At 46.5% G+C, this 22,848-nt stretch overlaps 1 protein-coding gene across 8 annotated transcripts in view; it reads left to right on the top strand.

Moving 5' to 3' along the window:
- The window catches only part of LOC112217177 (filamin-C-like), a 75,062-nt gene that overhangs the window by 48,874 nt on the left and 3,340 nt on the right, over positions 1-22,848 (top strand). For 2 of the 8 annotated variants that reach the window (XM_042300241.1, XM_042300244.1), the window contains 26 exons: positions 194-363; positions 1,525-1,642; positions 4,727-4,989; positions 5,974-6,571; positions 10,103-10,276; positions 11,680-11,842; positions 12,137-12,297; positions 13,478-13,645; positions 13,726-13,849; positions 14,080-14,236; positions 15,507-15,696; positions 15,857-15,880; positions 16,032-16,279; positions 16,661-16,753; positions 17,188-17,287; positions 17,431-17,571; positions 17,685-17,813; positions 18,058-18,231; positions 18,410-18,571; positions 18,780-18,983; positions 20,209-20,361; positions 20,734-20,856; positions 21,102-21,356; positions 22,024-22,293; positions 22,464-22,601; positions 22,795-22,848. The exon at positions 22,795-22,848 is cut by the window's right edge and continues 62 nt beyond it. In XM_042300241.1, the coding sequence (XP_042156175.1) occupies positions 194-363; positions 1,525-1,642; positions 4,727-4,989; positions 5,974-6,571; positions 10,103-10,276; positions 11,680-11,842; positions 12,137-12,297; positions 13,478-13,645; positions 13,726-13,849; positions 14,080-14,236; positions 15,507-15,696; positions 15,857-15,880; positions 16,032-16,279; positions 16,661-16,753; positions 17,188-17,287; positions 17,431-17,571; positions 17,685-17,813; positions 18,058-18,231; positions 18,410-18,571; positions 18,780-18,983; positions 20,209-20,361; positions 20,734-20,856; positions 21,102-21,356; positions 22,024-22,293; positions 22,464-22,601; positions 22,795-22,848 (4,554 nt within the window). Of the gene's footprint in view, positions 1-193; positions 364-1,524; positions 1,643-4,726; positions 4,990-5,973; positions 6,572-10,102; positions 10,277-11,679; positions 11,843-12,136; positions 12,298-13,477; positions 13,646-13,725; positions 13,850-14,079; positions 14,237-15,506; positions 15,697-15,856; positions 15,881-16,031; positions 16,280-16,660; positions 16,754-17,187; positions 17,288-17,430; positions 17,572-17,684; positions 17,814-18,057; positions 18,232-18,409; positions 18,572-18,779; positions 18,984-20,208; positions 20,362-20,733; positions 20,857-21,101; positions 21,378-22,023; positions 22,294-22,463; positions 22,602-22,794 lie in introns of all 8 variants that reach the window. The other 6 variants (XM_042300240.1, XM_042300243.1, XM_042300247.1 and 3 more) reach the window with 4 other exon arrangements.

Below are 22,848 nucleotides of genomic sequence, written 5' to 3'. Positions count from 1 at the left end.
CAATAGAGCAAAATCACATAAAACTATGATGCTAATAATGACTTTAGAGATACAAAACAATGGATATCAATGTCCAATTCTGGTATTTTATTTAATTCTATTTTATTTCATTTAATTCTAATGACTGTTAATGCAGCTGATTAGTATATCAGTTGTATTGATCATGAATATCCCTCTGTGTGACAACGTCTAGGAGTGGAAGTAGGTAAGCCCACCCACTTCACCATCTACACCAAGGGAGCGGGCAAGGCCAAGCCTGAAGTGCACTTCACCGGAGCAGCCAAAGGGGACGCCGTTCGAGACTTTGAGATCATTGACAACCATGACTATTCCTACACCGTGCGCTACACTGCAGTGCAACAGGTATGTAACCATGACTACTCCTACACTGTGCACTACACTGCAGTGCAACAGGTATGTAACCATGACTACTCCTACACCGTGCGCTACATTGCAGTGCAACAGGTATGTAACCATGACTACTCCTACACTGTGCACTACACTGCAGTGCAACAGGTATGTAACCATGACTACTCCTACACTGTGCACTACACTGCAGTGCAACAGGTATGTAACCATGACTACTCCTACACCGTGCGCTACATTGCAGTGCAACAGGTATGTAACCTTGACTACTCCTACACTGTGCACTACACTGCAGTGCAACAGGTATGTAACCATGACTACTCCTACACTGTGCGCTACACTGCAGTGCAACAGGTATGTAACCATGACTACTCTTACACGGTGCACTACACTGCAGTGCAACAGGTATGTAACCATGACTACTCCTACACCGTGCGCTACATTGCAGTGCAACAAGTATGTAACCATGACTACTCATACACTGTGCACTACACTGCAGTGCAACATGTATGTAACCATGACTACTCCTACACTGTGCGCTACATTGCAGTGCAACAGGTATGTAACCATGACTACTCCTACACTGTGCACTACACTGGAGTGCAAAAGGTATGTAACCATGGCTACTCCTACACCGTGTGCTATACTGCAGTGCAACAGGTATGTAACCATATGTTCAGTATGTCCATATGTCATAATATAACAACTCATTCATCCTTTCTCTCTCTCTCTCTCTCTCTCTCTCTCTCTCTCTCTCTCTCTCTCTCTCTCTCTCTCCATCTCCCATATCCTCTCTCTCTTTCTCTCTCTCCCCTCCCTCTTTCCCCACCATATCGCCCTCTGTCTCTCGCTCTCTCATATCTCTCTCTCTCTCTTCCCCATCTCTCCCTCTCTCTCGCTCTCCCTCTCTCCCCCTCTCACCCTTTCTTCCTCTCTCTCTCTGTCTCTCCCTCTCTCTCTCTCTCCCCCCCTCTCACCCTTTCTTCCTCTCTCTCTCTGTCTCTCCCTCTCTCTCTCTCTCTCTCTCGCTCTCCCTCTCTCCCCCTCTCACCCTTTCTTCCTCTCTCTCTCTCTGTCTTCCCCCCCTCTCTCTCTCTCTCTCTCTCTCTCCCCCTCTCACCCTTTCTCCCTCTCTCTCTCTGTCTCTCCCTCTCTCAGGGTAACATGTCTATCTCAATCTGCCACGGCGGTGACCCCATTCCCAAGAGCCCCTTCAACATCACTGTGGCTCCGCCCCTTGACCTCAACAAGGTCAAAGTTCAGGGGTTGAACAACAGTGAGTAGCCCCCCCCCCCACACACACACGTACTGTCATTTTACTAAGAAACTGACCAGGAAATAACCACTGTTCATCACATTGAAGAGTGTGACCTCTCACACAAATGATCAAGGAACCCACCAGGTACAACCCTAAATCGGTAAACAAGGGCACCCTCATAGACGTCATCCTGACCAACTGGCCCTCCAAATACACCTCCGCTGTCTTCAACCAGGATCTCAGCGATCACTGCCTCATTGCCTGTATCCGCTACGGAGCCGCAGTCAAACGACCACCCCTCATCACTGTCAAACGCTCCCTAAAACACTTCTGTGAGCAGGCCTTTCTAATCGACCTGGCCCGGGTATCCTGGAAGGACATTGACCTCATCCCGTCAGTTGAGGATGCCTGGTCATTCTTTAAAAGTAACTTCCTCACCATTTTAGATAAGCATGCTCCGTTCAAAAAATGCAGAACTAAGAACAGATATAGCCCTTGGTTCACTCCAGACCTGACTGCCCTCGACCAGCACAAAAACATCCTGTGGCGGACTGCAATAGCATCGAATAGTCCCCGCGATATGCAACTGTTCAGGGAAGTCAGGAACCAATACACGCAGCTAAGGCCAGCTTCTTCAGGCAGAAATTTGCATCCTGTAGCTCCAACTCCAAAAAGTTCTGGGACACTGTGAAGTCCATGGAGAACAAGAGCACCTCCTCCCAGCTGCCCACTGCACTGAGGCTAGGTAACACGGTCACCACCGATAAATCCATGATTATCGAAAACTTCAACAAGCATTTCTCAACGGCTGGCCATGCCTTCCGCTTGGCTACTCCAACCTCGGCCAACAGCTCCGCCCCCCCCGCAGCTACTCGCCCAAGCCTCTCCAGGTTCTCCTTTACCCAAATACAGATAGCAGATGTTCTGAAAGAGCTGCAAAACCTGGACCCGTACAAATCAGCTGGGCTTGACAATCTGGACCCTCTATTTCTGAAACTATCCGCCGCCATTGTCGCAACCCCTATTACCAGCCTGTTCAACCTCTCTTTCATATCGTCTGAGATCCCCAAGGATTGAAAGCTGCCGCAGTCATCCCTCTTCAAAGGGGGAGACACCCTGGACCCAAACTGTTACAGACCTATATCCATCCTGCCCTGCCTATCTAAGGTCTTCGAAAGCCAAGTCAACAAACAGGTCACTGACCATCTCGAATCCCACTGTACCTTCTCCGCTGTGCAATCTGGTTTCCGAGCCGGTCACGGGTGCACCTCAGCCACGCTCAAGGTACTAAACGATATCATAACCGCCATCGATAAAAGACAGTACTGTGCAGCCGTCTTCATCGACCTTGCCAAGGCTTTCGACTCTGTCAATCACCATATTCTTATCGGAAGACTCAGTAGCCTCGGTTTTTCTGATGACTGCCGTGCCTGGTTCACCAACTACTTTGCAGACAGAGTTCAGTGTGTCAAATCGGAGGGCATGCTGTCCGGTCCTCTGGCAGTCTCTATGGGGGTGCCACAGGGTTCAATTCTCGGGCCGACTCTTTTCTCTGTATATATCAATGATGTTGCTCTTGCTGCGGGCGATTCCCTGATCCACCTCTACGCAGACGACACCATTCTATATACTTCCGGCCCGACCGTGGACACTGTGCTATTTAAAACCTCCAAACGAGCTTCAATGCCATACAACACTCCTTCCGTGGCCTCCAACTGCTCTTAAATGCTAGTAAAACCAAATGCATGCTTTTCAACCGTTCGCTGCCTGCACCCGCACGCCTGACTAGCATCACCACCCTGGATGGTTCCGACCTTGAATACGTGGACATCTACAAGTACCTAGGTGTCTGGCTAGACTGTAAACTCTCCTTCCAGACTCATATCAAACATCTCCAATCAAAAATCAAATCTAGAGTCGGCTTTCTATTCTGCAACAAACCGATCCTCGACTTCGGCGATGTCATCTACAAAATAGCTTCCAACACTCTACTCAGCAAACTGAATGCAGTTTATCACAGTGCCATCCGTTTTGTCACTAAAGCACCTTATACCACCCACCACTGCGACCTGTATGCTCTAGTCGGCTGGCCCTCGCTACATATTCGTCGCCAGACCCACTGGCTCCAGGTCATCTACAAGTCCATGCTAGGTAAAGCTCCGCCTTACACCCACCCGTAGCACACGTTCCAGCAGGTGTATCTCACTGATCATCCCTAAAGCCAACACCTCATTTGGCCGCCTTTCGTTCCAGTTCTCTGCTGCCTGTGACTGGAACGAATTGCAAAAATCGCTGAAGTTGGAGACTTTTATCTCCCTCACCAACTTCAAACATCTGCTATCTGAGCAGCTAACCGATCGCTGCAGCTGTACATAGTCTATCGGTAAATAGCCCACCCATTTTTACCTACCTCATCCCCATACTGTTTTTATTTATTTACTTTTCTGCTCTTTTGCACACCAATATGTCTACCTGTACATGACCATCTGATCATTTATCACTCCAGTGTTAATCTGCAAAATTGTAATTATTCGCCTTCCTCCTCATGCCTTTTGCACACAATGTATATAGACTCTCTTTTTTTCTACTGTGTTATTGACTTGTTAATTGTTTACTCCATGTGTAACTCTGTGTTGTCTGTTCACACTGCTATGCTTTATCTTGGCCAGGTCGCAGTTGCAAATGAGAACTTGTTCTCAACTAGCCTACCTGGTTAAATAAAGGTGAAATAAAAAAAATAAAAAAACACACTTGTCTTCTCCAGAACACACAGCCATAGATAATACATTGGAATTCTTCTGACAGTTACTTCCTTTAAGAAGAAATATATAAAATCAACTGGCCCTCCCTCGTCATATTCAATACTGCCAAGGAATAATTTGGCCGATGCACCAAGGACAGTATAGTATTTGTTTTGTATGATGGCTTGGCTCCATAGTCATATAGAAAATAATGATGATCCCCTAGGTATCTAATCATTCCAGTCTGTTAAATTAAAATCTATTGTTTTCACTTGGGTGCCAAACAGGAATGTAGGCTATAGCCCGGCCTGATACCCTGTGTGTGTGTGTTCGTGTGTGTGTGTTTGTGTGTGACCTACAGAGGTTGACGTTGGGAAGGATCAGGAGTTCACAGTGAGCACGCATGGCGCCGGTGGCCAGGGCAAGTTGGATGTGAAGATCACCTCGCCCTCTCGTCGGCCAATCCCCTGCAAGCTGGAGTCTGACACGGCCAACGAAGTGCACACTGTGAAGTACATTCCCCCTGAGGAGGGACCCTACAAAGTGGACATCAGCTATGATGGGAACCCTGTGCCTGGGAGCCCCTTCACTGTGGAGGGGGTGATGCCCCCTGACCCCTCAAAGGTAGGATACACCTGAGACGAACACACACACACACACACACACACACACACACACAAACATACACACACACAACTGTGTACTGTACAGTAAGCACTGTAGAACACAGATCACCAAAAGATTGTGTGGATAAAGCTAGTGGGTTTTACACTTTGAGCTATGCTGGAAGGAATGTTCAGACATTTCACAACACTGTGCTGCTCTGTCGAGTGATTGGTCCAGTCTGCATGGGGTTAACAACTGTCAGAGAGGGTCTAACTCAAAACCCAGGGTGTCCTATCTTAGTAGTGAGTATCTCCTCACCCCTCGCTCTGCCCCTTTTTCCATCTCCTGTTCTCACACAGACAGGTCCAGGAGCAGTAGAAGTGTAATACAGTGATAATGAAACATATGCATCACTCTGATCACCTGGGGGCTGTTTGATTTGGCCAAGACTCATCCAGAGAGTACCAATCATTAACCAACGTCAGCAGATGTGTGTTTGTGTGTGAGAGAGAGAAGGAGAGAGCGAGTATGTGTGCGTATACATGTGGGTGTGTGCATGTGTGTGTGTGTGTGTGTTCCCTTTGGTCACAGTTAGATGAGTCAGGCGGTGAGGTCACTGCTGTCCCATGTGGGACTGGGGCTGTTGGTACATAGCACACCTGACCCCCTTCACCAGATATTCCCCAATCCCCCCCATACACCATCACTCTCTGAATGCATTACTGGGAGGGTTTAGAATGCGCCGGTCATGCAGAGAAGGAACTGAAATAGTTATTGTGGTCATAGACATATGCATTTTTCATGTTGGTCAGATGGAGTCATCTTTCAACCATTTGTAAGATGAGACTCCTGTTACTTCTTCACTTCTGATGGCTCTATTACTGAAATTCAATAGAGCTTAATATTGCATACTCCATTTTATTTGTAACATAGAGCACCCATTTTAGATCTAATCACCCCCTCTGAGCTGTCTAATGGTTTCTCCCCCCTGCTGTCTCTCAGGTGCGTGCCTATGGCCCAGGCCTCCAGGGGGGCATGGTGGGCAAGGCGGCCCCCTTCGCCATTGACACCAAGGGTGCGGGCACCGGCGGGCTGGGCCTGACCGTGGAGGGGCCATGCGAGGCCAAGATTGAGTGCCAGGACAACGGCGACGGGTCCTGCTCTGTCTCCTACCTGCCCACAGAGCCCGGCGAATACGCCATCAACATCCTGTTTGCCGAGCAGCACATCCCCGGCTCCCCCTTCAAGGCCATGGTACAGTCTGTGTTTGACCCCAGTAAGGTCACAGCAAGTGGGCCAGGCCTGGAGAGAGGGAAGGTCAACGAGGCAGGGTCGTTCGTAGTGGACTGCTCCAAGGCTGGGGAGGCCGAGCTGACCATTGAGATTATTTCCGATTCGGGGTCGAAGGTGGAGGTGCGTGTTCAGAACAACAGTGATGGGACCTATTCTATCACGTACATCCCACAGTTCCATGGCATGTATACTATCACCATTAAATACGGGGGGCACGCCGTGCCCAAGTTCCCCGCCCGTGTGCAGGTGGACCCAGCCGTGGATACCAGCGGGGTGAAGGTGTGCGGACCAGGAGTGGAACCCAGAGGTAAGACCATTCACAAATGTAGATAATCATCGTCATCATCATCATCATCATCATGACGATGACGGATAATAGGCTTTTCACTTTGAATGTTTTTCGCTGAATCTAGATGGGGCTTTTCAGAACTCAGGCTTCGTTTCACATATCTGATACAGAATTCAAAAAGGATTTCAGCTGAATAGCTTCTGAGTGAGTCAAACAGGTTTAGGACTTATAAAGGCGGCCTGTAGTTAACAAAAGACCCAGTCTATAGCCTACTTTCTTAACAGTACAAAAGAGATTTTTTCAGAGAGAAAAGGGCCATGAATAATATGAATGAAGAAGTTGATTCTTACTGTGCCAAATGCAATATAAGTGAGGTTGTAGTAAAGGTTGTAGCTTAAATCAGAGGCTACCACATCCCTGCTGTTCAAAAGACTGTGTTCAAAATGGCACCCTGTTCCCTATATGGTGCAAAAGAAGTGCTCTATATAGAGAATAGGCTGCCATTTTGGACACAGTCTCTGTGTTATTGTGGATGGATTTTGCCGTCCTCCCTCTCTCACTGCTAGTTTAACCCTTGACTGAGTTCAGGCCAGCCATTACATCAAACACAGGGTGAATGTCACAGTAAAGCTAAATAAACCAAGAGCCCCTCACTCTCTCTCTCTCTCTCTCTCTCTCTCTCTCTCTCTCTCTCTCTCTCTCTCTCTCTCTCTCTCTCTCTCTCTCGCTCTGTCTCTCTTTCAATTCAATTCAGTATACTTTATTTACATGGAAAGTAAACACTTACATTGTCAAAGTAAACATATATTGACGATGAGTTTAAGCCGTTGGCAAAACAGACAGTCAAGGAAAAAGGTTTTGAAGTGTCTGCCCCATATCTAGGAGATATAAGAAAGCTCAGGAAATATAATGAAGCAATGATAATGATAGTGATACTCATATTAACAGCAATTACAACAAATAATAATTAAGAATAGGTTCATATGAATAATCATACTATACTTCTCACTGGCTGTCTCTCACATTGTGGAAGGAGGCCACACATTTGGCTGATAAAACACAGCATTTGAGTTTTTAACCAAGAATGAATTTAAGTTTGTCTTCATCATTTAGGTTTTCAAATTCTTTGTGTTTTTTTATAATTTTGGGAAGAATGTATTTCTTATGTCAGAATATCTGTCACAGTCTGACAGAAAATACTGTTCTGTCTCTTCCTCTTCCTGGGTGAAGAACGAGCACAGCCTGTCCTCTCTGAGCAGCCAGGTTTGCCTGTGATGACTGGTCTCTATGGCCAGGCTGTGCTCACTCAGTCTGTACATACAGTAGTTAGTGTTTTCCTCAGTTTTCAGATAGTCAGATAGTCTGCCACTGTGTACTGTTTGTTTAGAACTTAATAGCATTGAAGTTTACTTTGATTATTTGTGGGGGGTTTCCCAATTGGTGCTATTTTTCTTTTTGCTCTGTGATAATGTGGTTGGGCCAGATTTTCTGAGTGCTGTCCGGAGGATTTGTTGGGTTGGTAGTGGTTAGTGAATTGAGCCTCAGGACCACCTGTCTGACGAGACTCTTCTCCTGTGGTGGTCACCTGACAGTTGAGGGCTTTGTAGTGGTAGGAGTGGGGTCACTTGTTAAGAAATGATTATATAATTTGGTAGGTCTTTTTTTGGATATCAATCAGAAGAGGGAATTGGCCTAATTCTGCTCTGCATGCGTTGTTTGTAGTTTTTCTCTGTACTCTTAGGATGATCTTAGAGGATCCTCATGCAGTGTTTCAATTGGGCGTTTGTCCCATTTGTCAAATTCTTGTTTTAGAAGCGGACCCCACACTTCCCTGCCATATAGTGCATTTGTTTCTGTTGTTGATTTGAATATTTTGTGCCAAATCCTAATTGGTATGTTTAATTTGATAGATATTTTAATGACAGAGAAAGTCCTACCTTGCTTTGTCTTCAAGTTAATTCACAGCCAGGTTGAAGTTCACTGTGGAGCCCAGTTAAAAATGGATATCCGTTTTCCCCGACATCTGGATAGAATGTTTTGTCTTTTTGAGATTGACTGTCAGGGCCCAGGTCTGACAGAACTGTTGCAGATAATCTAGTTGTTGCTGTAACTCATATTTTGCGGGGGACAGCAGCACCATGTTTGCATACAGGAGGCATTTTATTTCTGTGTTAAGAGTGAGACCGTGGGCTGTTGATTGTTCTGTTTTTTTTTTAAATATATGAAATAGACTTGAGCTTCGGTTGTTCAACTGTTTCCCTCTGCGTCCTTGGGAAAATAAATGTGTATGTTTATTTCCAATTTTGACTGCACAGTTGTTATTTCTACACATTGATTTGAGGACGTCACACAGTATGCTTTTCTACTCACACCACTTTCTATTCATTTCAGAAAAATGTCTTCATGCCCAAAGTGAATCAAAGGCTTTTTGGAAATCCACAAAGCAGGAGAAATGTTTTGTTTTGATTCTCATGTTTAACATTTAGGGTGTGGAGGGTTTACATGTGGTCTGAAGTTTGATCATTTGGTAGGAATTCAATTCGATTTTTGCTCAGAACATTGTGTAGTAATATGCTGTTCATGATGGCGCAGAGTATTTTTGCCAGGTTTCTGTTGACACAAATGCCACGGTAATTGTTTGGATCAAATTTGCCTCCATTTTTAGTCCTTGGTTCCAGATGTCAGGGGAATAGCCTACACTCAAAACCTGGTTAATGGAGTGTGGCAGTGCTAAATTTGTGGTCAGTGCATTTGATAAATTCTCTCTCTCTCTCTCTCTCTCTCTCTCTCTCTCTCTCCCTTGCTCTCTCCCTTTCTCGTCCTTTCTCTCCCACTCCTATTCTCTCTCCCCTATCTCTTTCTGTCCGTAGAGGAAGGAAAATAAACTGACGATTAGCCGTAGCGACCTGACCACAGCTTGACTGACATTACTGCCCTGCACAGCCCTGTCTGGCTTTGATTAGACTTGGACAATCCTGATTGGCCATGTCTGACTGTGAGGGGTTGTGATTGCTTTGTGATTGGTTGGTTGTGTTCCTGATTGACAGTGATTGGCTGGGCTTTTAAAGCCAGTGGTATTGACACTGCAGACGTGCGGCTGTCAATGGAGGTTTGTGTTAACTCAGACAGACCTGCTGTCGAATTAGTCTCAGCTTAGATCCCAAAGGAAAAGTTAGAGATAGACAGGGGGAAGCGAGAGAGAAAGAGAAATGTGTGTCTATCACATAGAGAGAAAATTATTGCGATCAGAGTGCAGGAGGCTGCTGAGAGGAGGACGGCTCATAATAATGGCCAGAACGGAGCAAATGGAATGGCATCAAACACATGGAAACTGTGTTTGATGTTGTTGATACCATTCCACTGATTCCGTCCAGTCATTTCCACAAGCCCGTTCTCCCAAATGAAGGTGCCACCAACCTCCTGTGGATCAGAGAACGAGGGACAAAGACAGAGGTACAGACAGACAGGCAGCCAGCCAGACAGACACATCACCAGAGACAGACAAAACAACCAAGCTCCACATATATATTGCATCTGTGTTGTCCACAGGGGTCCTGAGGGAGGTGACCACCCATTTCATCGTGGATGCCCGTGCCAAGAGCAAGATCGGGGGCAGCCATGTCAAGGCCCGCATCGTCAACCCTTCAGGCGCCAACACAGACGCCTACATCACTGACAAGGGAGAAGGCACCTACAGAGTGGAATACGCTGCCTATGAGGATGGTAAAGGCTCTGAATGTGCTGAGTCATGCAACTGCACCAATAATGTGATGTACATTCTATCTAGAGAACATTATGATGGATGAAGCAGAATATCAGGCACAATGTATTATCTGCCATATATGAAGCCAAAACTCATAGGAAAGTCATTAGATTGCCTTGGATTTTATTGTACCTGAATGAGCCCAGAGGCGCCTCAGTACACCCGTCTGATTGGCTTATAGCCCCTCTTGAGGCCTGCAGTGAGGGAGTCTGGGTAGCCTTGGTGCTCACCCTGTTTGTGAATGTTTTTCCAGCACCACATGTCGTAATTCCCAAAAAATAAACCTTGTGGCTTTCATAAAACTAACTGTTTTCCCTCCCCCTTAGCCAGGGGGAAAAGAGCTGAGCTCAGCTGTTCTGCCCTTCATGACTTTAACATACTCTATCCTGCCAGGAAGCAGTGTGATTTCTCCCAGTGTTGGCCCCTTGGCCCATATTCACCAAGTGGCTATGAGTAGGAACACTGATATAGGATCAGTTTAGGTGGGGGGATCTGATCGGAGATCATCACTCCTACTGTGATATAATTTGTGTATACAGGCCCTGGCTGGAGATACGAGAGGACTTCGAGAGAAGTGGGAGGGGGTTGATGTATATTTAGGCCCCGGCTGTTGAGGACACGAGGGGGAAAGAGAGCACACACGTTGAGATTACTTGGAAGAGGGAGAGAGAAGATGGGAGAGACACACAACAGAAAGAAAGAGGGAAGTTAAGGTAGATAGGGGAGAGAAAGAGTGATGAGCTAGGGAGAAAGACAGAAAGGGAGAAAGGCAAAAAAAGAACAGTATAACAATGAATGAATGGAAGCTGGAACTGAAACTGCTCCTAGAGAGAGGTGGAGGGAGGGAGGGATAGAGAGAGAGGTCTGGGAAAGTAAGGTATTAGTAGCCGGTGACTGTCTACAGAGGGAGGGCAGATGGTTTTCCACTAATAGGGGATGCCTGTTACGTCCAGGTCTCAGCCCGCTGAATTGGGGACAGAAATACGCAACCTTGTGGCTCTCTGACATGGACTTTCATAAAGAAAGTCACACGCACGCAGACGCACGCACACACACACACACACACACACACACACACACACACACACACACACACACACACACACACACACACACACACACACACACACACACACACACACACACACACACACACACACACACACACACACAGTTTATTGTAGCAGTTTAGTAATCTAATCAGTATTCCTCTAGCAATGGCCACAGTGATTCACTGTTGAGATTGTTTTTTTTGGTCACACTAGTTTCAAAAGAAAGTAGTCAAATGTGCTTTTGTGTGTGTGTGTGTGTGTGTGTGTGTGTGTACTGTGTGTGTGTTCTCTCACTGCTTGTGTGTGTTCAGGGATGCACCTGATAGAGGTGCTGTATGATGATGTGGCGGTGCCTAACAGTCCGTTCCGTGTCCCGGTAACGGAGGGTTGTGACCCCAGCCGTGTCAGAGCCTACGGCCCTGGTCTGGAGGAGGGCCTGGTCAACAAACCCAACCGCTTCACTGTGGAAACCAGGTACTAACTTACTTACTGACTTGATCCTCATCATTACCATGTGGAACATAAGGCTTCCATCAGAGATTTACACTGCATCCTTCTGTCAATCTGTTCAGGGGGTACACACTGGGCTCAAACTGGGGTGAAAATCAGATGGGTGAAATGGGGTATAAGTAGGGGGAGGAAGGTTAAATGGGGTGGCAAAAAACAACATCTCAGTTATGAGATACTGGAAGCCATTATTCTCTCCTCCCTCTTCACCACCCCTCTCTCTTTCTGTCCCCCTCTCTCCCTCCCTCCCTCCCCCTCTAGGGGTGCTGGTACAGGGGGTCTGGGCCTGGCCATCGAGGGTCCGTCAGAGGCTAAGATGTCCTGTAAGGACAATAAAGATGGCAGCTGCAGTGTGGAGTACATCCCCTTCACCCCGGGAGACTATGATGTCAACATTACCTTCGGAGGCTTGCCCATCCCAGGTACTTTATGATGTCACTTCTTCTGAGAGCCCCTTCACTTCCTGTTGGAAAGAATTTAAACTCTTCATGATTGGTTGATAAAGAGCGTTAGTGTCATGGAAGATGTTTTGATTGGTCTAGGCTTTCAAAAAGGTATGCATATCAATGTACACTAGACCTGTATATACCACATGCTATAAGTATGGAATGGGAATGTTTTGCTTGGTCAGAGAGGATGAGGTGAAGCGAGAGGTCTACTCCGCCCAAACTCTGTCCATGAAAATAAGCCCACGAAGTGAGGAGAGTCAATGAGAGAGTTTATCTCTAATTTGCTAGGTGAGGCTTATTTGATCAAAAAGAAGTTTCGTAATGGCAAGGTTGTTACTAATGAGGTTTGGCCGGGGTAGGCCATCCTTGTAAATAAGAATTTGTTATTAATTAACTTGCCTAGTTAAAAACTTTTTTTCTTTAAAGAAGTGGACTCACGTGGCATTTTGGCAACTTTGGAAAATATTTTTTATTGGAGTTGTGCATGTCATAGAAATAGAGGAGTCATCATGGATATAACCAGTTTTAGCATGGACATTGCCATTGAGGGCTTCCCAATGACTGTATATATGAATGGACAAAACCATTGATCACGTGACACCCTTCATTCCTATGTCATGGAGACATAACATGCACAGTTTGAGCTACTCCAGGAAGTGATGTTGCAGGCAAACTCAGTGCTCCCCCTCATTGAGTAACTCAAGCTGAAGGCCGGCCGGGGTACTGGAGGCTGCCTTTAGCAACTAAATGACCCCTATAACTTCTTCTGTTTGCAATTTTAAAATAGTCGGTTCAAGGACATACATCTGTTTTATTAGAAGCAATTATTGGTACTATGATTTTCTTTGAATTTCTATGGCCTGTTGTTCACACATATATCTGCTCTCTCTTTGGCTAGAATGGTCCCATCTGATCTCATCTTCTCTTGCCTGCCTTCCATATTTGAGGACATGTATTTCCATTGTTAGAGCTTTCAAATATCTTGGCAATGCAGGGCCTGTATAACACATGCTACAAGTATGTAATGAGAATGTTTTGCTTGGTCTGGGCTTTCAAAGAGGTACGTAAACAAATGAATACTCATCAATGTACACATGCAATATATACCTATACGTGTATAATTCCAATAGACTCCTGCCTGTGTGTGTTGCAGGGAGTCCCTTCCGTGTGCCAGTGAGAGAGCTGGTGGACCCAAGTAAGGTGAGGTGTTCAGGCCCAGGGCTGGGTAGTGGAGTCAGAGCCCGTGTTCTTCAGACCTTCACCGTGGACACCAGCAAGGCTGGCCTCGCCCCTCTGGGAGTGGTGCTGTACGGACCTACTGGTGAGAGAGAGAGAGAGAGACCCCGAACCCTCCTTAAACTTTTCAGACTGTGGTCAATATTGAATTACTTCCCACCTCAGGAGTGGCTGAGCCAGTGAACATCACGGATAACGGAGACGGAACACACACAGCGACCTACACCCCGGCCAAGGACGGCCCGTACATCGTGTGTGTGAAGTACGCTGACCAGGAGGTCCCTCGCAGGTCAGAACAGCAGGAGGAGGAACCAAACTGTGATCACATGTTTCCATCAAATCTGTGTACTGAATACACAATGATTTCATCCCTCTGTCATTCTCTATTGTTCCTCTTTTCCTGTCTTGAAGTGGAAATTCAGTTGAACTGAAACATTTAAATCCCTGAGAGATTTAAATCTTGATCTTTCATAAACAATCCTTTCTCTCAAATTATGTTTATTTTTCCTCTCTCTGCAGTCCGTATAAGATCAAGACATTGCCTGCTCATGATGCCAGTAAGGTGCGTGCCAGTGGGCCAGGTTTGAATGCCCAGGGTGTGCCTGCCAGCCTGCCTGTGGAGTTCACCATCGATGCCCGTGATGCTGGCGAAGGCCTGCTCACTGTGCAGATACTGGTGAGTCACCTCCGCCTCTGTCACTTCCTCTCTAGACAGGAAACTGTCATAGACTGTGAGCTCAGACATTCTCCTCCCTATTTACAAGATAACCTCCATTTCTTTTTCTTTAACCTTAAGATGATAAACATCTCTTCAATCTTGCTGTTATGATTCATGCTTGTTACCAATTTCGACATTTCTACCTTATTTTCTTATTGTGTGTTTAATAAAAAACCCAAACACCAACTCCCATGTCAAGTCAGCCCCTCCCCCAATTCTACCCATTCCTTTCTCACTGCCCCTCCCTGATCTGGGATGTGGTTGGGTTGTGGCTGTGACGTGTCTGCCTGTTGACTTGTCTGCAGGGTCCGGATGGGTCCAGGCGCGAGGCCTCAGTGTTTGTGGAGAACTGGGGCAGGTGGGTATGGGAGAAGCATATAGTTAAGGGGACCATACCCTTCAGTATTCTTAAGAAAGGCTCCGTAAGGCCTGCTCTCTTCTCTTTCACCCTTCTCGCTGTCTGCCGTCTCCCCTCGCCCTCTTGTTCCATTTTCGTCCCCTTCCTCCCTAGTCCCCTCGTTCCTTTTCCCCTTGTCTTTTTTGTACTTGCTGAGGACCCCGGGAGGAGTATTTTGTCTTCTCTACGTCTCCTTTCACTCTCCTCTCTTCTTACTCTGAGAATGGAGAGAAGCCAGTCTATGTAGACCAAAGTTAAAACAATGCATAAACAACGGATTAACTCCCTGGCTGAAACTTCACTGAAACAAGTTCGGTGCTGTGACGAGTTGGGACAGCACACATCAAAAACCTGGAGGAGGAACTGGGAGGAACAGGGAGGAACAGGGAGGAACTGGGAGGAACAGGGAGGAACAGGGAGGAACTGGGAGGAACAGGGAGGAACAGGGAGGAACAGGGAGGAACTGGGAGGAACAGGGAGGAACTGGGAGGAACTGGGAGGAACAGGGAGGAACAGGGAGGAACTGGGAGGAATAGGGAGGAACAGGGAGGAACTGGGAGGAACTGGGAGGAACAGGGAGGAACAGGGAGGAACAGGGAGGAACTGGGAGGAACAGGGAGGAACAGGGAGGAACTGGGAGGAACAGGGAGGAACAGGGAGGAACAGGGATCTCTTGGATGTTTGGAAGTGAACGTTTCTCCTAAACAGCAGTACACAGCCCATGAAAGACATTCTCCATCCCCTCAATGTCCCTCCTCACCAGTCTGTGTGGACTGACCTCCATTGGGTTTGGCTAATTGGCTAATGTGGTTTGTATCCCTACACCTGTAGGACCCAGAAGGCAAGCCGAAAAAGGCCAACATCCGTGACAACAGAGATGGGACGTACACAGTGTCCTATGTACCTGACATGGCAGGGCGCTACACCATCACCATCAAGTATGGAGGAGATGAGATTCCCTACTCACCCTATCGTATCCATGCCCTGCCCACTGGAGACGCCAGCAAGTGTCTGGTCACAGGTCAGTGAGAGGACTACATGTAAATGTATATCTATATCCGTACTGTATGTATCTATGAAGAAAGGAAGGCCTGGATAATCATTGCTCTGATGAAGTAGCTTTGGTGGGTTTTAGCCCATGATGCCACATTAATGAGGCACCATTTACTTTCTATCTACAGTTTCCATTGGAGGACATGGATTGGGTGAGCATTTCTTAACATGATCATTCTTCTGAAAACTAGCATGTACACCAGTATATGTACAGCACATGATTATATTGACTTGATGTTTGTGATGACGGGATAGTTTCTGTAGTTCTGTATGGTCTCCTTACATGTCCATCATTCTCGACAGGTTCAGGCCTCGGACCCACCATCCAGATCGGCGAGGAGACCGTCATCACCGTGGACGCAAAAGCTGCTGGGAAGGGGAAGGTGACCTGTAAGGTGTCGACGCCAGATGGGGCCGAGCTAGACGTGGACGTGGTGGAGAATTCCGACGGAACGTTTGACATCTATTACACGGCTCCGGAACCCGGGAAATACGTCATCACCATCCGCTTTGGAGGAGAACACATTCCAAACAGCCCCTTCCACGTGGTGGTGAGTACTTTCTGATACTACAGTACACACGGAATCATGGGTACTGTAGTCCTTACCTGAATTTGTTGGGAAAGTGTCGTTTTTTTTGTCACCATGTTGCCATGAATGTGTTTCATTCATTGAATGTCTTCTGTGACGCTGTGGTATGACACGATGTTGTGTGATCTCTGGGCTGGTTCAGATACAGTAGGTTTGACTCACGTCATGTGACAGTACATGAGATGTGCATGGTTTGCTACTTACACGAGCCTACGCTAATCCTTGGAGGATTACTATAACTGTGTGTGCATGATGATTTGTAAGTTCCCCATAGAAATACGATGAGGAATTAGTCGATTTCTATGAAGTTTTCCTAAACGTGTGACTTACCCTCCCCACCAGGCCAGTGATACCGTCCCTATAATAGAGGAACCGTGTGACAAGCTCCAGTTACAACAGCCCTACCAGGCCTACCAGGGCTACCCCCCTCACTGGGTATAAACCTGCCAGCACTTACCTCCACCTCACCTCCACCCTCTCCTTCAGCTTACCCACCTCCTTCATATCCCAACACCATGATTTCCTACTTTGCTTTCCATGTATATCTCAAAAACCTCTGTGTTGATAATCATTGTATGTCCACTTCATTTTTATTTTGCTTGTCTCCTTTATGGCGACGGCCATTGATTTTATATGTCTCTGTTTTGTGTGCATGAGTCGCTTTGCATTGCTTTGACTGTTTTTCTTTCAGCTTATCTTGATCATCTCTCAGGCCTTCAAAGCCTGGACTCTCACCTGTCCTGTCTGCCCAGAGTCAAGGCCTATGCCTGGGCTTGTGCTTTCACCTCCATCCCCTCGTACTATCCCTGAGCAGAGATATAGACCAGAATGCCAATGCTAATGTTAATTGAACCATTTCCCTTTCATAGGCCACAGAGGAGCCAGTCACCACCGGCGATGTCATGGAGCCTATGCTCCGCCCCTTCAACCTGGTCATTCCGTTCACCGTTCAGAAGGGAGAGATCACAGGTGAGATTTAACTGATGTCTGACAGTGTGTGTATGTGTGTGTGTGTGTGTGTTTGTGTTTGTGTGTGTGTGTGTGTGTGTGTGTGTTTGCTGTGATATGTATGGTAATGACTTACTTGTGTGTGTGTGTGTGTGTGTTTCCAGGTGAGGTGCGTATGCCCTCAGGTAAGACAGCCCGTCCTAACATCACAGACAACAAGGATGGGACAGTCACAGTGAAGTACGCCCCTACAGAGAAAGGCCTGCACGAGATGGACATCAAATATGATGGAAACCACATCCCAGGTACATATTGCATAGAGAAAAACACACACACACACACACATACACACACACAGAGTCTAATTCCATACAGGAAGTAGATCCATAATATGCTGTTTCATGCTGTTCCATCACAGGAAGTCCCCTCCAGTTCTATGTAGATGCCATCAATAGTGGTCATGTGACAGCCTATGGTCCTGGTCTGAGTCACGGCATGGTCAACAAATCTGCCACCTTCACCATCGTCACCAAGGATGCAGGGGAAGGTAAGGAACTGAACCAAACAATACCGCACTGACTTGTGCCACTACTGTGCTATGGTCAAATTCTATCATGGTATTAAACATGGCATTCAACAATTCTCAAAGTCTTCAATCCCTTTCCCTTGCCTGATTTTCCTCCATCCTTCTCTCACCCTTTGTCTCCTCCTACATTCCCCCATCTATCCTCTCTTCTGCTATTCCTACTTTCTCTCTTCCTGTCTTTCTCTCTCTCTCCTCTCATGTCTAGGTGGTCTGTCCCTGGCGGTGGAGGGTCCCTCTAAGGCAGAGATCAACTGTAAGGACAACAAGGATGGAACCTGCACTGTGTCTTACGTTCCCACTGTGCCAGGAGACTACAACATCATCGTTAAGTTTGACAACAAACACATCGCCGGCAGCCCCTACACTGCCAAGATCACAGGTAATGACTATGTGTGTGTGTGAGAGAGAGTGAGAGAGAGAGAGAGAGAGAGTTTGTAGTATGCAACGAGGCTAGAGCAAGATTTTATTCAAAGGTTGTATTCATTCAATGCAGGAATTTGTTTTCATTTTCTCTCCTTCATTCTCTTTGTTCTTTTATGTCCTTCTCTCCCCTGTAGGAGACGACACTATGAGGACATCCCAGCTCAACGTTGGCACGGCAACAGACGTGTCATTGAAGATCTCAGAGACAGACTTGACCAGCCTGACAGCGAGCATCAGAGCACCGTCGGGCAACGAGGAACCCTGCCTGCTCAAGAGACTGCCCAATCGACACATTGGTGAGCCACTCACCAGGCCTGGGTCCCAAAGTTTATGAATCTATTATTTAGTCAGTAACACAAAGTTCTGTAAACCTCTTTTTTTGAGAGGTTGAGACCTGGTAAGATGGCAGCAAGGGTGAACATGTATATGTTTAAACCATAGAGGCACAGATATAGTCATTCCATGTATCTGATTGCGTTCTCCTCTATCCGTCCTCCTCTCTAGGTATCTCATTCACTCCTAAGGAGGTAGGGGAGCATGTTGTGAGTGTGAAGAAGAACGGGACGCACGTGACCAACAGCCCCTTCAAGATCATGGTGGGCCAGTCAGAGATTGGCGACGCCAGCAAGGTCAAGGTGTTTGGCCAGGGACTGGTGGAGGGACACATCTTTGAGGTGGCTGAGTTCATAGTTGACACCAGGAACGCAGGTGAGGGTGTTTTCATTGGTATTCATTGCGACAAGTTACTATTGAACATAATAGGGGGTTAAGATAATATTCAACTTTAGACGTTCAGAAGTTTTAAGTTAGTAGTTTTTGCTGTGTGTGCACTGTAAAAGGGTTGCTGTGAATTTGTCAGTAACTTGCAGGCAGCTCATTGTCAAGTAAGTTACTGTATTTCATATTGCAGTACACCTATTGTAATCTAAATACTGTATCAAAGCAAGCACTGCGTATTGACACAGTACAATACCGTAGAATTGATTTGTATTATACAGTAAAAAAGTAAATGCTACTGTAATCGTAATGAATGAATGGATGGATGAAATTGGTTGAGGGCATTAGGGTTTGTATTTGACAGTATTTTACTAGAATTAAAAAGGATTGGTGTGAGCAGGTTGGCTGCTTGGTAATGTGTTTACTTTACAGCACATCAATGAATATTTGGTGTTTTGTATCAGTTGCTCTTCTAGAAGTCTTAACAAAGGCTTCTAAACAGGCAGTAAACACACGGCAAAACAGACCAAAAGGACATGGCAAAAGGCTCAATCATTAAGGTGTAAGACTTGCTGCCACTCCAATCTGTGCCCTATACCTTTTAAATTGATGGGGCACTAATACCACATGCAGGTTAAGTTAGTACAGCATTTTCACTAACGGGTGCAACAAATATAGCCTCTTACGCCTCAAATATGTTAATGAGACAGATATATTTGATTTGATTTGATTTGATTTGATTTGATCAACAATGCAGTACATGCACTAGTGGTCAAAAGCTTTTTGGCACTCTACAAATCCAGTACGGTACTGTATTCTGTGGGATAGAATTACAGTACACTTTAAAAAACTCAACTTGTTTTTACGGTAAGTGTTTTTTTTACAATAATTTACAAGTAACAAGCTGCCAGTAAGTTACTGTAAAAACAAGTTATGGTTTTTACAGTGTACCATTCAAAATACAGCAACAATTTCCCTGCCCACAAAATGTTCCCACAGTGGACCATCATTTACAGAATGCTGCAGTAAAATGTTTCACGTATTTTACTGTTAATAATACTCAAAATGACTGTATAAATTACAGTTTTCCATTACAATGTGGATATGACTGGTGTAACCAACACTCACTGTGACATCTTTCTCCTCTCTCATGTCTCACTATCTAATCTCTCTACTCTTCTTATGTCTCTCTCTCTCTCCCTCTTCTCTCTATCAGGTTATGGTGGTCTGGGTCTGTCTATCGAGGGTCCCAGTAAGGTGGATATTAACTGTGAGGATGTGGAGGATGGTACCTGTAAGGTGACCTACTGTCCCACTGAACCAGGAAATTACATCATCAACATCAAGTTCGCCGACCAGCACATTCCAGGTGAGTTCAGGGGGCCTACGGCGGCCTCGGGTGTCTTACAACATGCCTGTATTTATTTTTTATATATTTTTTTACCTTTATTTTACTAGGCAAGTCAGTTAAGAACAAATTCTTATTTTCAATGACGGCCTAGGAACAGTGGGTTAACTGCCTGTTCAGGGGCAGAACGACAGATTTGTACCTTGTCAGCTCGGGGATTTGAACTTACAACCTTTCGGTTGTAATGCTCTAACCACTAGGCTACCCTGCCGCCCCACCCTGCCACCCCACAATTCAACTCCTGTCTAAACAGACTTATCTTGCATTTTTTTGGTCTTGCATTTTTTGGTCTGATTTGGGTTCCTGACTGGCTGTGATTGGTCTAACCCACAGGAAGTCCTTTCACAGTGAAGGTGTGTGGTGAGGGCAGGGTGAAGGAGAGCATCACCAGGAAGAGACATGCTCCATCCATTGCTACTGTGGGCAGCACCTGTAACCTCAACCTCAAAATACCAGGTGAGAACCGTTTATGGTCTTGTGTGTGGTCAAGGATTGGGATTCCAAAAAGCCCACTGGCTCTCCTCCTTTCTATCTACCATCCCTCCTTTTCTCTTGTCTTCCTCTCCTTGCACAGTCACATGCTTTCACATACCTTTAAGCTGTTGTGACCCCTTGCTTGGTCTTCCTACTGCATAGTTCTATTTTCATCTCTTGCTCTTTCTTCCTCCTTCCCTCCCTCCTCCTCCTTCCTCCCTTTGTAGGTAATTGGTTCCAGATGGTGTCGGCCCAGGAGCGGCATACGCGCACGTTCACGCGCAGCAGTCACACGTACACGCGAACGGAGTGCACAGAGATTAGTAAGACAAGGGCGGGGGAGACCAAGCGGGAGGTGCGCGTGGAGGAGAGTACCCAGGTTGGGGGAGACCCCTTCAGGGACGTGTTTGGAGAGTTCCTGGGGAGTCAGAGTCTCACAGGCTTCAGTGGGATACCAGCCACTACCAGACAGTCTCAAGAGGGTGTGTGTGTGACACAAGAGGGTGTGTGAGGCCTGTCTAATGACGATTAATTGATTCGGAATGTGTGTGTTTTGTGTTGAGTGTCTAGTTTGGCTTTTTGCCTTTTTGTTTTAATCCAGACTAATACATACATCTAGAATATACAAAATGTCAAACTACTGCTTGATTAAGTTGAATATATATTTTTTTTAAATGCATGATGCAATGATGTCAGTAACATTTCTGGATATGAATTAATGTGTGTGCCTTCGTGTGTGTTGAGTTGGGGAGTCGCTCAGTGTTCCTCCCAGATTGGAATTTATAGGAGGGCGTTTAAAGGAGAACGCAGAGCTGGAAAATCTGAGCAGTTCATGGCTGTCACCCCTGTGACCCAGCCATCGTACTCTGACATCACACAAAGCCAGAGACTGATCCACACGCAGCTGTATCCACATCTCAGTCTGACTAACTTCATACAGTCTCTCTGATTCTCTCTGATTCTCCACTACCGCTACTAACAACCTAATTGTTTGCGAACAGAGTGAACAATATTTAGAAGTTTGTCTGAATAATTTCTCCTACTTCTGTCCTTCTCTCCTCCTCTCTCTATTTCTTCTTCCCTCTCCCATATATCCCCCCCCCCTTACTTTCGCTCTCTTTCCCTCTTTTTCTCTCCCTCCCCCTCCAGGTGACCAGGGGGCCCAGGAGATGACGGCCCAGGTGACCAGTCCGGGGGGTAAAACAGAGGACGCAGAGATCATCGACGGCGAGGACAGCACCTACAGCGTCCGCTTCATCCCCCAGGAGATGGGTCCCCACACGGTCAATGTCAAGTACCGGGGCCAGCACGTCCCCGGGAGCCCCTTCCAGTTCACTGTGGGGCCCCTGGGAGAGGGAGGGGCACACAAGGTCCGGGCTGGGGGCACAGGGCTGGATAGAGGAGTGGCAGGAGTGGCAGGTAGGTTGGCTGAGGGGGGCAGTAAGAGCTCTCTTAGAAAGTGATAGGCAGGGTTTGAAGCTTCTGAATGTAAGGCTATATTGGGCTTTTGATAAAGATAATGAAACTATTCATATGCGTCTTTCCCTTTTGTATATACTGTATAACTGACTGTCTGTGTTCCTCTGTAGCTGAGTTTAGTATCTGGACCAGAGAGGCTGGAGCAGGGGGTCTGTCCATCGCTGTAGAGGGGCCCAGTAAGGCAGAGATCACCTTTGAAGACAGGAAGGATGGATCCTGTGGAGTGGCCTATGTGGTGCAGGAGCCAGGTCAGACCAACATATTATACACGCTACATTCATCTAAGGTACACAACAACATACTGGACATATTCTACACCTGAAATCACAAGGTTGACTGTGTGCTCTCTCTCTCTCTCTCTCTCTCTCTCTCTCTCTCTCTCTCTCTCTCTCTCTCTCTCTCTCTCTCTCTCTCTCTCTCTCTCTCTCTCTCTCTCTCCAGGTGACTATGAGGTGTCCATTAAGTTTAATGATGAGCACATCCCAGACAGTCCCT

The sequence above is a fragment of the Oncorhynchus tshawytscha genome, linkage group LG17, assembly GCF_018296145.1.
Source record: "Oncorhynchus tshawytscha isolate Ot180627B linkage group LG17, Otsh_v2.0, whole genome shotgun sequence".
In the NCBI taxonomy this organism is placed as follows: domain Eukaryota; kingdom Metazoa; phylum Chordata; class Actinopteri; order Salmoniformes; family Salmonidae; genus Oncorhynchus; species Oncorhynchus tshawytscha.
The sequence above is the reverse complement of the archived record's forward strand: the minus strand, read 5'-3'. Positions and strand labels throughout refer to the sequence as shown.